This window comes from Cydia amplana, chromosome 3, assembly GCF_948474715.1.
Source record: "Cydia amplana chromosome 3, ilCydAmpl1.1, whole genome shotgun sequence".
In the NCBI taxonomy this organism is placed as follows: Eukaryota; Metazoa; Arthropoda; class Insecta; order Lepidoptera; family Tortricidae; genus Cydia; species Cydia amplana.
In genome coordinates, this window is record NC_086071.1 from 14,096,765 (window position 1) to 14,110,772 (window position 14,008).

Consider the following 14,008-nt stretch of genomic DNA (forward strand, 5'->3'; position numbering starts at 1 on the left):
CTGTCTCATTTCAAAAACGATCTAGCTAGGTCTTATCTCTGGGAAAACGCGCATTTTGGAGTTTTTATATGTTCAAGTTCAGCAAAGCTCGGTCTCCCCCAGATATTGGCTGTTGAGCGGTCAACTATAAGGTAAATAAAATACTCACACCTACTAAAAATCGCAAAACGAACTGTCAAAAAACCAAAAACAAACTTAATAAGTAGTACTACATGAAATAGGTACTACGACTGATGTGCCCGAATGTAAGATCCAAAGAGTAGTACGATATAGGTACCTATAGGAAAAGTAACTATTTCTGCTTTGCACCAAAAATTACGAAAATCGCCAAAAAATCCGTACCTTCTTCTTCTTCCGGCCTTATCCCATTTTGGGGTCGGCTCTCCTAATCAATTTTCTCCAGTTATATCTGTCCCGGGTCGTCGTTCGGTCTATATTCTTATTCTCTAGGTCTTTCGTAACTACGGACATCCATGTAAGTCGGGGTCGTCCACTCTTTTTCGGTCCTTTTGTACACTCTAGCACCTTTCTAGTCATGTGGTCCTCCGGCCTTCTCATGACATGACCGTACCCTCGGAGTCGTGTTTCCGTTAGCTTGTCCTTGTATGCGTCCTATTTTGAACGAACCTCTTATGTAATGGTTCGGCACTTTGTCTATGAGTGTCACTCGTGCAGACCACCTAAGCATTTACAACCTATTGTTTACATTCCATATTTCTTTACGTTTGGTAACATACCTATAGTTAAACTCGTAGTACCTAATTATTTTGCTAGGTAATAGTTGATTGGAAGTGAATTTAGGTAAATGTAGACAGTACAGTACAGCCTGGCAAAAAAGAGTAGAAATTAATAATCTTTAATAGAAAAAAACCGACTTCTCTAACTACTAGCCTGGACCCACTTAACGGCGCTTATACTTTATTTGGTAATATGTATACATTTTATGGTAATCATAGTGGTTTGTTTAGTTTAGGTATCATAGTGGTTTTCCGGATCAAGGTCCGAGTACGGGTCCGAGTCCGAGTACGGGTCCGAGTCCGAGTACGGGTCCGAGTCCGGAGTCCGGGGCCCAGTCCAAGTCAAAATCGAAATTCAGAATCACAAAACGTGTACTATGCGTCGTTGAAGAGTTCTGTTCTGATCATCATCAGCAGTTCCGCTTCATCAAATGCCACAGTTTGTAATGTAAATGCTTGATTTTCTGATGAAAATATATAAAATTCTATACGTATGCCTTTAAGATTTGAGGAGTTCCCTCGATTCCTCATGGATCCCATGTTCAGGACTTGAGATTGACATAAATGTGCCTAAAAACCTAACTTGCTTAACAAACATAACGAAAAGGACAAATCGCCAAATGCGAGCTATGCGTCGTTGAAGAGTTCCGTTATGATCATCATCAGCAGTTCCACTGCATCAAATGCGACAGTTTTTAATGAAAATGCTTAAATTTTTGATGAAAATACAAAAATCTCTATATGCATGCCTTTAAGATTTGAGGAGTTCCCTCGATTCCTCATGGATCCCATCATCAGAACTCGAGCTTGACAAAAATGTGGCTTAAAAACTTAACTTGCTTAACAAACATAACGAAGAGGACAAATCGTCAAACGTGTACTATGTGCGTCGTTGAAGAGTTCTGTTCTGATCATCATCAGCAGTTCCACTGCATCTAATGCGACAGTTTTTAATGAAAATGCTTAATTTTTTGATGAAAATACAAAAATCTCTATATGCATGCCTTTAAGATTTGAGGAGTTCCCTCGATTCCTCATGGATCCCATCATCAGAATTCGAGCTTGACAAAAATGTGGCTTAAAAACTTAACTTGCTTAACAAACATAACGAAGAGGACAAATCGTCAAACGTGTACAGCGTGTACTATGCGTCGTTGAAGAGTTCCGTTCTGATCATCATCAGCAGTTCCACTTCATCAAATGTCACTTTTTTAAATGTATATGCTTGATTTGTTGATAAAAACACAAAAATCACTATATGTATGCCTTTAAGATTTGAGGAGTTCCCTCGATTCCTCATGGATCCCATCATCAGAACTGGGTTTTGACAAAAACGAGACCAATGTGAATGCATATACATACAATCAAAAAAAAAATTTTCAAAATCGGTCCAGTAATGACGGAGATATGGAGTAACAAACATAAAAAAAAATAAAAAAAATAAAAAAAAAATAAAAAAAACATACAACCGAATTGATAACCTCCTCCTTTTAGATTTGGAAATCGGTTAAAAAGTGGCAACACTGTAGTCGTCCCCATGTCGTCCCGTTTTCCTATATAAATTTATTTGAAAGGGACGACACTACAGTGTTGCAATTTTTAGGGTTCCGTAGCCAAATGGCAAAAAACGGAACCCTTATGGATTCGTCATGTCTGTCTGTCTGTCCGTCCGTCTGTCCGAGTATGTCACAGCCACTTTTTTCCGAAACTATAAGAACTATACTGTTAAAACTTGGTAAGTAGATGTATTCTGTGAACCGCATTAAGATTTTCACACAAAAATAGAAAAAAAAACAATAAATTTTGGGGGTTCCCCATACTTAGAACTAAAACTCTTAAAAAATTTTTTTTCATCAAACCCATACGTGTGGGGTATCTATGGATAGGTCTTCAAAACTGATATTAAGGTTTTTCTTAACTGAACAGTTTGCGCTAGAGACACAGAGAGAGAGAGGGGGGGGGGGTACACACAAAGTGGTAAAATGTGTGTACCCCCCCCCCCCTGTACCTTCTAAAATAAGAGAATGATAAAACTAAAAAAAATATATGTTGTACATTACCATACAAACTTCCACCGAAAATTGGTTTGAACGAGATCTAGTAAGTAGTTTTTTTTAATACGTCTTAAATCCCCTAAATACGGAACTCTTTTTTGCCAAGCTGTAGGTAGGTTATGTTATAACTTATGTACATACCTATCTAAACTCATTGAACTGCCAGAAAAGCGTTGAAAGATACAAGCAACACCACCTATGGTGGAAGTTTAAACATTAATTTCATCGCGTTCCGAAAGCGAAGTCATAAATCTAGTCCACAGACGCCACGGTGCGGGGTTCACTACGCTTGCCGCCTACCGACTCCAATGAACCAGATTACAAGTTTGAGTTACAGTGGCTGCGCGTTTGTTACGGTTCTCATGCTCGGGCGGAACTTCAGAGCCACTGTTTGCCTGAAGTAAGGCAATAGGGTACCTACGGGGGCTAATATTAAAAACGCAGGCTGAATGGGGTTAATTGGCCGGTCGAAGTATTCAGCAGATGGCGCCATCATAGCTTGCCCTGTCAATCCCTAGAACTGTGTCAAATTTTTGTTTTTTTAATGCCCTGGATGCCAGCCCAGCCAAATCTCATAGAAAAAAGGGGCAAGCTATAATGGCGCCATGCAAACCTTTGACAGTAACCAACCCCATTGTAAACACACAGAGGTGGACCAGTGTAGTGTGCACTCTCTGATTACCCACGCATGTTGTTTGATTACAAACTATACGGACCTCAAAGCCACGTTTATACTAGTCTGCTTGAGGCGAAAGCTCGCAATGGGTATTCAGGGCCATGGAATACGCGGCGAAAGCCACGTAAACAATGCGCGTTTGTTTGAACATGTGCGCTACTAATTTCGACCCGCTGCGGCCGCGACCGCCCGAGTAACAATAGCTAACAGTTTTTTTTTAGTTTGATTGCATTTTCCTATGAGCGCTAAATCCAAAATTAGAAGGTAGAACGATCCAGTTATGTTAGGCCCAAGATACACTTGTAAGTTTTACTTGCGTAATAAGTAGGGACACAGCTATACTACAGAATGAGAGATGAATATGGTTATCTCACTCTAACAAATAGCTTTGTCCCTAATTACTTAAGTAAAACTTACAAGTGTATCTCGGGCCTTACAATATGTACCTACTATCATCCTACTATGGATTTTAGTGAGTTGTCTTTCAATTAAAATTTAGTCTTTCAAAAAAAATTGCGGTATTTGATCGGTCGGCTGAATTCATGTAACTTGATGGTCCGCTATGTAATTAAAATCGTATACGGGTTCGCGCGCCGTCTAAATGAGCCCTCTCTGTTCGTTTATAGGTACCTATATATAATTATATTCCTGCTGATATTTTAAAATATTCGTTGATCGATCGATCGATCCAGGTTATTCAGGTATATAAACTGACCGTGTAACACGATTCTATAATGTTACAGATATGCAGGAGTTTTCCGCTAAGCTGAGGCTAATGGAGGCAGGGGACGCGGCGGTCGAACCAGTCGCGCCCACGGACCACCACATCTACTGCAACATTCACGTTGGGAAGGACGCTCTACTTGGTAAGTGGTAACATTCAGTTCTATTAAGATTTAAGACTAGGGGTTAATTATGCCACGTTATTTACGTATTTATATCCTTTCGCCGGACTCTTTTTGCTGAGACGGACAGAGAAAGCTCTTAGAAGAATAATAGCAGAAATTTCGCAAAAGGATAGATCTAGGTAATAAACCCTTCTCTATCCTTATACCTCTATTATCAATGCCTCCCCTTCTATTCTTACTATCTATTATTACCCCCTTCATACCTATTATCCGGCACGATCGGAATCGGAACAGTCTTCATGCACTTCACACAAAAAAACATTTCCCTTTAAACCTTACGGCTTTAAAAAAAATCAAATTACATTGTCAACAGATAAGCTGCATGTATTTTTAAAATCATCTTTTAAAACCCTTAATTACAAAATAGTTGATTAGATATATTTAGGATATTCTTTATTACTAAAACTCATTTTTTAGCTACGCCGCAATTGGGATCCTTTAAAGCAGCGGTCGGCAACCCGCGGCCTGAACCTGTCACTTGTGGCCCGCGAGCCTCCCTGGCTATTTTGTATGTAATATTGACAAACGACAATCTGCCGTATTCGAACTTCAAGATATTCACAAGAGACGACACGTACTAGATCTATTCTAGATACGTTATCGTTTAGATTTCAACTAGTTCTCTTTTGCAGCGCAATTCGGGCAACCAATGTCACTTGTACGTTAGATGGAGTTAGATATCTAATAGATGTGAATTAGATCTCTAAGCCATATCTTGTGGAAATCGTTCAAGAGTATCTCCAGAATCGCGCAAATGTCAAATTTGACAGGTTAGATCTTAAACATATCGTTATCGTATCTTGGTGATGACTAAAAGATATCTTATAGATGTCTATTTCAAAATCCGAATCGGGCCCAAAGTCTAGTCTAGTCATAAATATTAACAAAGTGCGGCCCGCGTCAACATCGTTAACTACTGGCCCTTGGCTGCTATGCTACCATGTGGCCCTTGGCTGCTAAAAGGTTGCCGACCGCTGCTTTAAAGTGATACTTTTATTTTGTACATTTCGCTAAGGCACTTCTTAAATTTTACGAAGCTTACCCAAAAGAGGAATGTTTATGTTTTGCGCGGCCATATAACTTCCATACGCAAGCCGAGTAGAATCCTCGCTGGCGTCATGCCAGTCAAGTTTAAAATACTGTCTTGCGTGGGTGCTCTTCTCGCTCGTCTGGCGCCGCTACAGTTTTTATTTATTTTGAGACGTTTCAGAACGGAGGTCATACATTTCACGTATGCATATACAGTAGAATCCGCTTATAATGACATCGAAGGGAACTGGCAAACACGTCATATAAAGCATTGTGGATTAACTTTTTATTTTTGGTAATTTTTTCGAATTAATCTCTAATCCTATTATCAACTTGTCACTGAGAATCAAACCTAAAACAACTTACATGCCATGAACGCACTATACGTCCTCGCAGGGAAAGACGTGATGACGGCCACGAAAACCAGCGAACGTGTCAGTATTTATAACCGGCATAATTTCATGAAAATAGGATTTAAGTTTAAGTATAGGTCATAGTAAGCGGTTTGTCACTATAAGCGAAGTCATATCTTATCCGACTTTGTCACTAAGAATTGTATATGAAAACCAAACTTCGCAACAGTAATTACGTCATAGTAAGCGGTTGGTCAGTATAGGCGGAGTCATAATAAACGGATTCCACTGTATGTATATGTCGCAGTCGGATCGTATAATCCGCCGTATTACATTACGGCTAGCCGTTTTCAGAAACAGCGGCGTTTTGAAATGCGGCGGTTTAACGATTAGCCGGATTGAATGCGGCTGAATGAGAATCCGCCGGAATGTATTCGGCGCCATACGTTCTTCAACACGGCTAGCTGTAATGTAATACAGCGAGTCATTAGCCGCCGCTTTGACAGTTTTTAGTTCCCTTTTTAGGGTTCCGTAGCCAAATGGCAAAAAACGGAACCCTTATGGATTCGTCATGTCTGTCTGTCTGTCCGTCCGTATGTCACAGCTACTTTTTCCGAAACTATAAGAACTATACTGTTGAAACTTGGTAAGTAGATGTATTCTGTGAACCGCATTAAGATTTTCACACAAAAATAGAAAAACAAACAATAAATTTTGGGGGTTCCCCATACTTAGAACTGAAACTAAAAAAAAAATATTTCATCAAACCCATACGTGTGGGGTATTGTGTGGGGTTCAAAAATGATATTGAGGTTTCTAATATAATTTTTTTCTAAACTGAATAGTTGGCGCGAGAGACACTTCCAAAGTGGTAAAATGTGTCCCCCCCCCCCCTGTAACTTCTAAAATAAGAGAATGATAAAATAAAAAAATATATATGATGTACATTACCATACAAACTTCCACCGAAAATTGGTTTGAACGAAATCTAGTAAATAAGTAGTTTTTTTTAATACGTCATAAATCCCCTAAATACGGAACCCTTCTTTTTAATATTCGTGGCGCTGCCTGACATAACAACAACAAACTATGAAAAAAAAGCGGCCAAGTGCGAGTCGGACTCGCCCATGAAGGGTTCCGTATTTAGGCGATTTATGACGTATTAAAAAAAAACTACTTGCTAGATCTCGTTCAAACCAATTTTCGGTGGAAGTTTACATGGTAATGTACATCATATATTTTTTTTAGTTTTATCATTCTCTTATTTTAGAAGTTAGGGGGGGGGGGGGGGGACACACATTTTACCACTTTGGAAGTGTCTCTCGCGCAAACTATTCAGTTTAGAAAAAAATGATATTAGAAACCTCAATATCATTTTTGAAGACCTATCCATAGATACCCCACACGTATGGGTTTGATGAAAAAAAAAAAAATTTGAGTTTCAGTTCGAAGTATGGGGAACCCCAAAAATTTATTGTTTTTTTTCTATTTTTGTGTGAAAATCTTAATGCGGTTCACAGAATACATCTACTTACCAAGTTTCAACAGTATAGTTCTTATAGTTTCGGAGAAAAGTGGCTGTGACATACGGACGGACAGACAGACGGACAGACATGACGAATCTATAAGGGTTCCGTTTTTTGCCATTTGGCTACGGAACCCTAAAAACGCTGGGGTGTCCATCAAATCTGGAGTTCGTCGGACTGTTTCTTTTCAAAAAACATTTCTTTCGCAACTAGACGGAGCCCCGCGAATAAGGCGGCCTACGTTTAGCCGCATCGTACTACTATTTAGATTGTAGAGTGACCAGAGGGCCTACCGCGAACCACGTTCGACGTGTTGCCTCCCTGTCACACTTACGTACGAATTTACAAGTGCGACAGAGAGCCAACACGTCGAACGTGGTTCGCGGTAGGCCCTCTGTTCTTTCGGTCGCCTACGTAACCGGAGGTTGACAATGTTTGCAATTTAATTTATTTTTACCATGGTCCCACCGCACTACATGTGTTTCTTTTCCAAAACAGTTCCTTCACAGCTTAAATAGACTTCTGGGCGGTTTACCCTTCGGGCATCTGAAGCTACCTAACGAACCTAACCTACCACATTTCAAAACGCCCCTGTTTTTGAAAACGGCTAGCCGTAATGTAATACGGCGGATTATACGATCTGACTACGACATATATATAAAATCAAGCCAAGCGTACTGCAGTCTATTAGATAGAATAGATGATAACTGCTGGATGCTGCAAAAGATCACTATTTTCAGAGCGTGAAAATATCTTCTAACCATTTTCTAACAATATTTTCAAATGTACTTGACCGACCGAGCGCGAAACATCTCTGTTTCATCTTCGGCAACAAATGCTTTCGTATGACCTGAGGGCTTATTACCGTGAAAACCGAAATTCGCTAATTGCGGGGATCTTTCTCATTTACTCCAATGAAGGCGTGATTAGTGTGATAAAGAAAGATGCCAGCAATTTGCGAATTTCGATTTTCGCGGTTATAGCCCTCTGTTCTCCTCTACGATCCTCACATTTCACTTCGATTTCGCATTTTGTTTCGGTTTGTTTTTCGTATTTCACAACCGATAGATAGGTATTCGTAAATTTTGTGAACAGGTTCGATAGATGATAATTAATGGTGGAGGGTTGGTATTGGTAGGCAGTTAAAAAATTCGTTAGGTAAGTAGATTGAGGATTTCGTTATAGTTTCTGACACGTTCGAGTATTTAACTAGGTACAAAAAATCTCCACTTGGGATTTCTTGACGATCCAGTTTTTAAAAAATGGCGGTGCCAATGCCATAGGGGTTCGCGAGGTCTACTACAGAGCCACTAGTTATCATTATTGGGTATTACTCATATGCTCTGCCTTATTGTCATTCCGATCTCAAACGTTTATCTGAGGCCGGCTTGATGCTCTGGTTGCGACTAACAGGCGAGCCCATGGAATACCAACACGAGTCGTGTATGTTACACGACGCCATTTGATTACGACGGTTACATTTTAATGGTGCTGTCGAAACATTGGAATTGTGTCACACGCAACCACAGCACGCAACGGTCGCTTTCATACGTATTCTTCGCTATAGAGAGTATAGTCTATTAGCACATACAAGCGATACATAACGGGCACCAAGCATGCACCAAGACTAACAATTAAATACCTACCGAAAATCATGGGGTAAACTAGCCTACCTAATAATCAATTAAACGCGCTAACCGTGGAATAAAGGCTTGGCCAGACACAGGGCGCGACTTGGCGCGACGAAGCGCCGCGTGATGCCGACGCGATGACTGTTCAAAGTGTTCAAACAGGGCGCGCGCGGACCGCGCTCTCAACACGCCCTCATAGCGCGCGCGAACGCGGCGCGGCCGCGTGCCACCGCTCGCTGCCTAACGTCCGATCCGACTGATGTGACCCAGCCAGCGCAACGCGGCGGCCCGCCGCGTCCCGCCGCGTCCGCGCGGCGCAGCGCTGCGCGGACGCAAGGGGCCGCGCGGCGCGGGGCGCGACAGAAGCGGGGCGTGATTCCGGCGGGACGCAGTCTGTTTGACGTCGGTAACCTGTTAGCATGTGCCGCGGTCGCGCGGCGCGGACGCGTCGCTGCGTCGCGCTCTGTGTCTGGCCAAGCCTTAAAAGTCTAGCCCTCGTCCTCTAAAGTATGCCCCAGGGGATGGCAATGTTACTGACCGTATTAATTAGTGTGAGCTGAGCTGGGTGCGTAGCCAATATGCAAATCGTTTACCCTGCGTAGCGAACGAAACTCCACTGTCTGTCGCACTAACCATATTAGTGCGACTGTGACAGTGGAGTTTCTTTCCATAAGACCTACTCTTCCATAAGAGTGATAGGGAGAGATAACTATGCTACGCTACGGAGCGGTAACTATTGGCATGTTGGCTAAGCACTCGAGCAGTTTTACTTTTAACTAACTACACGCATCCTGCAGTGTGTAGGACATTAGCGCAGCGTAGGTATTGAGGGTGTAACGGTGTGGTATACAGAGTGCTCAAACATATTTCATTAATTTAATTATGTAATATAAAAAATATATTGTAACAACACTTCTTTATATATTTTGAGTGTCGCTGTTGCCAGCGGCAGGTAACCGGCCCTGTGGGGGCTGCGGGCCCTAGCACACGTGCCGTAAGAGGGTCATTTGTAATGCCGGCCCGTCCGCGCCCGCCTCTGCTTCCGCCCCTGAGGGCTTCACTCGCGCCGCCGGGAGCGCACTTCCTGGGCCCCTATTCGACATGTGCAACTGTCAAATTTCGCGTCATTTGAAATTCAACTGTTGAAGTTCATTTGAAGTTCATCAAGTGCTGAAGTTCATTTGGTACAAACAATAATTTAACAAAAAACAACTTTGTTTTATTATTACTTTAAGGTTTATAATGGTTTGGTTTGGTTGTCACCTAACTGTGGATTGCTAATGTCAAATTTTGACAAGTAATGATTCCAAATGTAGACTTTTTTCTCTATGACCTTCGGCTCCATCTTGGAGTTTTTGACGTGCGAAAGGGTAATTTATAGCAAAGAGTAAAACTTTTTTTTTCAGTACGTAAGTTTACATGAATTAATGACATCTTGTGAGCGATAGACTAACGAATGCGCTGTAGGCGATGCGGCGGCGAGTAGTGGAACTTACGTGACAATTTCCATCAATCAAAAAGGGACTACATTGCTGATGGTCGATAAAGGCTATTAATAATTGAATTTTAACAGCAAGAATGCCTTATTGACAAGCGATCTTTTTGTTGAACCCACACCTACACGTCAAATAATGCTTGCTCCACACATTCTCCTATAAACGCTCAAAATTGTAAAAAATGAAACAATTTACTCATCACCTCTCTCAACTCAAGCTGCCTATTTCTAAACCACGTTAATAAACCACAAGTTGTACCTTAACACATTTCGTAAACCACATATTCAGAAAAGTCCGTATTTTATTACTAAGTGGAACATGAATAGCTTGTATTACTTTTTTGGCATAAAAATAATCTAAATTAGTCAAAATATTTTGACTAAATATTGCGCTACTGCTACCTACTATATAGGTACCTACTACCTTAGTAACTTGGTAACTTTGTCAGTCACCAACTATTTTGATGCTACCTACAAAGAGCATCAAAATAATTGGTGACTGACAGGTCAGGCTCCGGTCTTGGTAAGTAATATAGTCAAATACAGTAGGTCATAAGACCTAACATTACTACCAAGACCTAAAAGTACCTATTGTTTAATATGTATCTACTCAGAGATGATTTTTAATTAAAGGAGATTAAATACATATATGTTATTCAACTACAAATAAAAAAATTTGATCTATTTCAGTTTACACATTTTTTTTCGTTTAATTTTAATAAAACATTAAAGTTTTTAAGCATTCAACTTTATTTAATTTTCTTCACTTTATTATTTTCTGATATTTAGGTAGGTATGGTGTTTCAGGTTGGTAACAGGAAATAAGAAAACCACACCTCTCCAAAAACTCTGCTGGTGATTCACATCTGTAAGTTTAAATATGAAACATGATAAAAACACTTAAATTAAAAACTTAATGTCTGGGAGACCGAGTTTTGCTCTGGAAACATATAATAACCCAAAAATGCGCGTTTTCCCAGAGATAAAACCTAGCTAGATCGATTTTGCGCCCCCGTAAACCTCCATATAGCAAATTTCATCTAAATCCGTTTAGAGCCGTTCCCGAGATTCCCGAAATATATAAATACATAAATAAATAAATATACAAGAATTGCTCGTTTAAAGGTATTAAAAACTTATAAATAAATTATTAGCCCTAAATCCTGGTAGTGAGTGTAGTGACCTACCAAGTGCGGTAGGGTGCCCTTCTGCAGGCTGGCCGCTTGCCCCGCTGGATAAGAATGCTGATCCGCATCATCAAAAGCATACAGATATAAAGCGCTTTGACAGCTCCTCATAGAGGCAACGCGCGCTAGGCCGCACGCCATAAATCTAAGCTAAAGTCTTAAATTCGAGATCATGAACATGAAATATTGTTCGCTATAATATTAAAATCATAGGTATTAGACCTATGATTTTACTATTATAGCGAAAAGTTAGCAGGAGACGACCGTGCCGTGGTCGTGATAGGTACAGCATGCGTGGACCAGACAAGCAAACCCTGAATTATGTCCCTACCTATTTTACTATACCTTTGTTCACCATTATGTTCACCTATATATATTTACTCTTCTTTCCAAGATAATCATCTTTTTCAAAATGTAACCCGTATAATCGGGCTGTATAATTGCCTCAATTTTTTTTACACAAAGTTGTATGTAATCTTAATTCGATAATTAATGATGTTTTACATATTTATCATATACTATTTTGCAAATTTTTCTTGGATATTACGTTGTTTATTTCGATTGACGTGTTTATTATTTTCGTTACTATGACAGCGTTTTTTTTTCTTTTTTGGCATTAGTAGCCAGTGTCATGTCGATATAAAAACACTTTAAAAATGGAAAGGTTGAGTCCTCAATACAGTGACATTATAACTCAAACAAGAACCATCCAAAGGGGGGTGGGGGAAATTTCGTTATCTGCCTCTCTATCACTCTTGCATATACGAGCGAAATTTAATGGTGGCAGATAACGAAATTGGTTTCGCGGCAGGCCCTCTTTAAACAAACCGCCTTGATTCATCAATGTTATATTTATTAGGAACAAACGTTGACTGCCGACTGTCCTATATATTATACGACTCTTTGCTGCCCACTTCTAGCGCTGGCGGTACACCGCGAAAATCAGTAAAATGCTGCAAATGGTGTTAAAGGTCTGAAAATCGGTACGATTGATCTTTAGGACATTTGAAACAATTTGACCCGAAGCGCCAACAAATAAAAAAAAACGAGAGGAGTTATGTCATGTTTTTTTTGTATGAAATAAAAAAAAATGTTTAGAAACCTATCGTGTATGGTATTAAACGAAAGGGCTTTCTGAGCCAATGCTAAAAATATATCACATAGTTACATTTCAGTCATTTTGTTTAAATTATAATAAAAATAGTTTTCAAAACATACCAAGTTTGGGCTTCTCCAGATACAATACCATAATTTTTTTTTTGTAAAATATACCTCAAATTATCCCTAATATCCTCATATGTAACCCTAATAAAGCAATTTTGAAATTATTTACATTTAGGTTTTTTTTTTAATTTTTCAATTTTACAAAGTTTAATAATAGCCCTGCCGAATTACTCAATACGAGTAATAATGTCATTCGGGTAAAATAAGAGTATTGAAACTTGCTTTTTCTACTCCCGTACTTTTATTTGTCATTTAAAGGGTCGTGCACACACCTTTAAACCCCTAACTTATAGTTATCAACACAAGTCTTTAGTCTATTCCCCAAAAAAATATTTGTGCATACACGCAGTATCTTTTTGGCACTTTTACGATACTTCGTGTAATCACCACTTAAAAAATATTGTATGGAATACATTGTTTCCAATCTAATTTTAATTGTCATTTCTGACAGATGAGTAAACCATATACATGTTTTGGTTAATGGTACGATTATTTTCATCTTTATAGGGCTGTATCTCCTAAACCGTGCGTCGTAGCACAAAAATAATCAAATTTTCGTTCCCCTTTGAAACTCTTAAGTAATATTTAGAAAACACGAAAAACAAAAAAAATAAAGATTTTTTTATAGGGTTGTATCTTCTAAACCGTGCGTCGTAGCGCAAAAATATTAAAATGTTCATTCCTCTGTAAGAAACCCTAATTAATATTTAAAAAAAAAACACAAAAAAGAGATTAAAAAACACAAAAAAAAAACTTTATAATGCTGTATCTCCTAAACCGTGCGTCGTAGCGCAAAAATAATCAAATTTTCGTTCCCCTTTAAGAAACCCCTAAGTAAGATTTAAAAAACACAAAAAAAGAAAAAAAAAGAAAAAGAGGAAGAAAAATATTTATAGGGCTGTATCTCCTAAACCGTGCGTCGTAGCGCAAAAATAATAAAATTTTCGTTCCCCTTAAGAATCCCACGCACTGAACAACCTATCACATTAGGACATGAAACAATCATCATCATCCATTTTTATTATTATTTCATTGCATTTCAAAGTAAGTGCTTGGTCGTAGCAAAAGTATTGTATGCAACGTTGTTTAACTGAGTCAAAAAATACTAGTGGCGTCTTTATTAACAATTTTCGGTTGTTGTTTGTTGTTATTGTTACTCACGCCACTCGCCTTTTTTGACCTCTCTTA

General features: G+C 39.3%; 1 protein-coding gene across 1 annotated transcript in view; it reads left to right on the forward strand.

Moving 5' to 3' along the window:
* The window catches only part of LOC134662689 (tumor necrosis factor receptor superfamily member wengen), a 32,649-nt gene that overhangs the window by 9,177 nt on the left and 9,464 nt on the right, over positions 1–14,008 (forward strand). Inside the window, exon 3 of the mRNA XM_063518960.1 lies at positions 4,211–4,333. Coding sequence (XP_063375030.1) covers positions 4,211–4,333 — 123 coding nt within the window. The remainder of the gene's footprint in view (positions 1–4,210; positions 4,334–14,008) is intronic.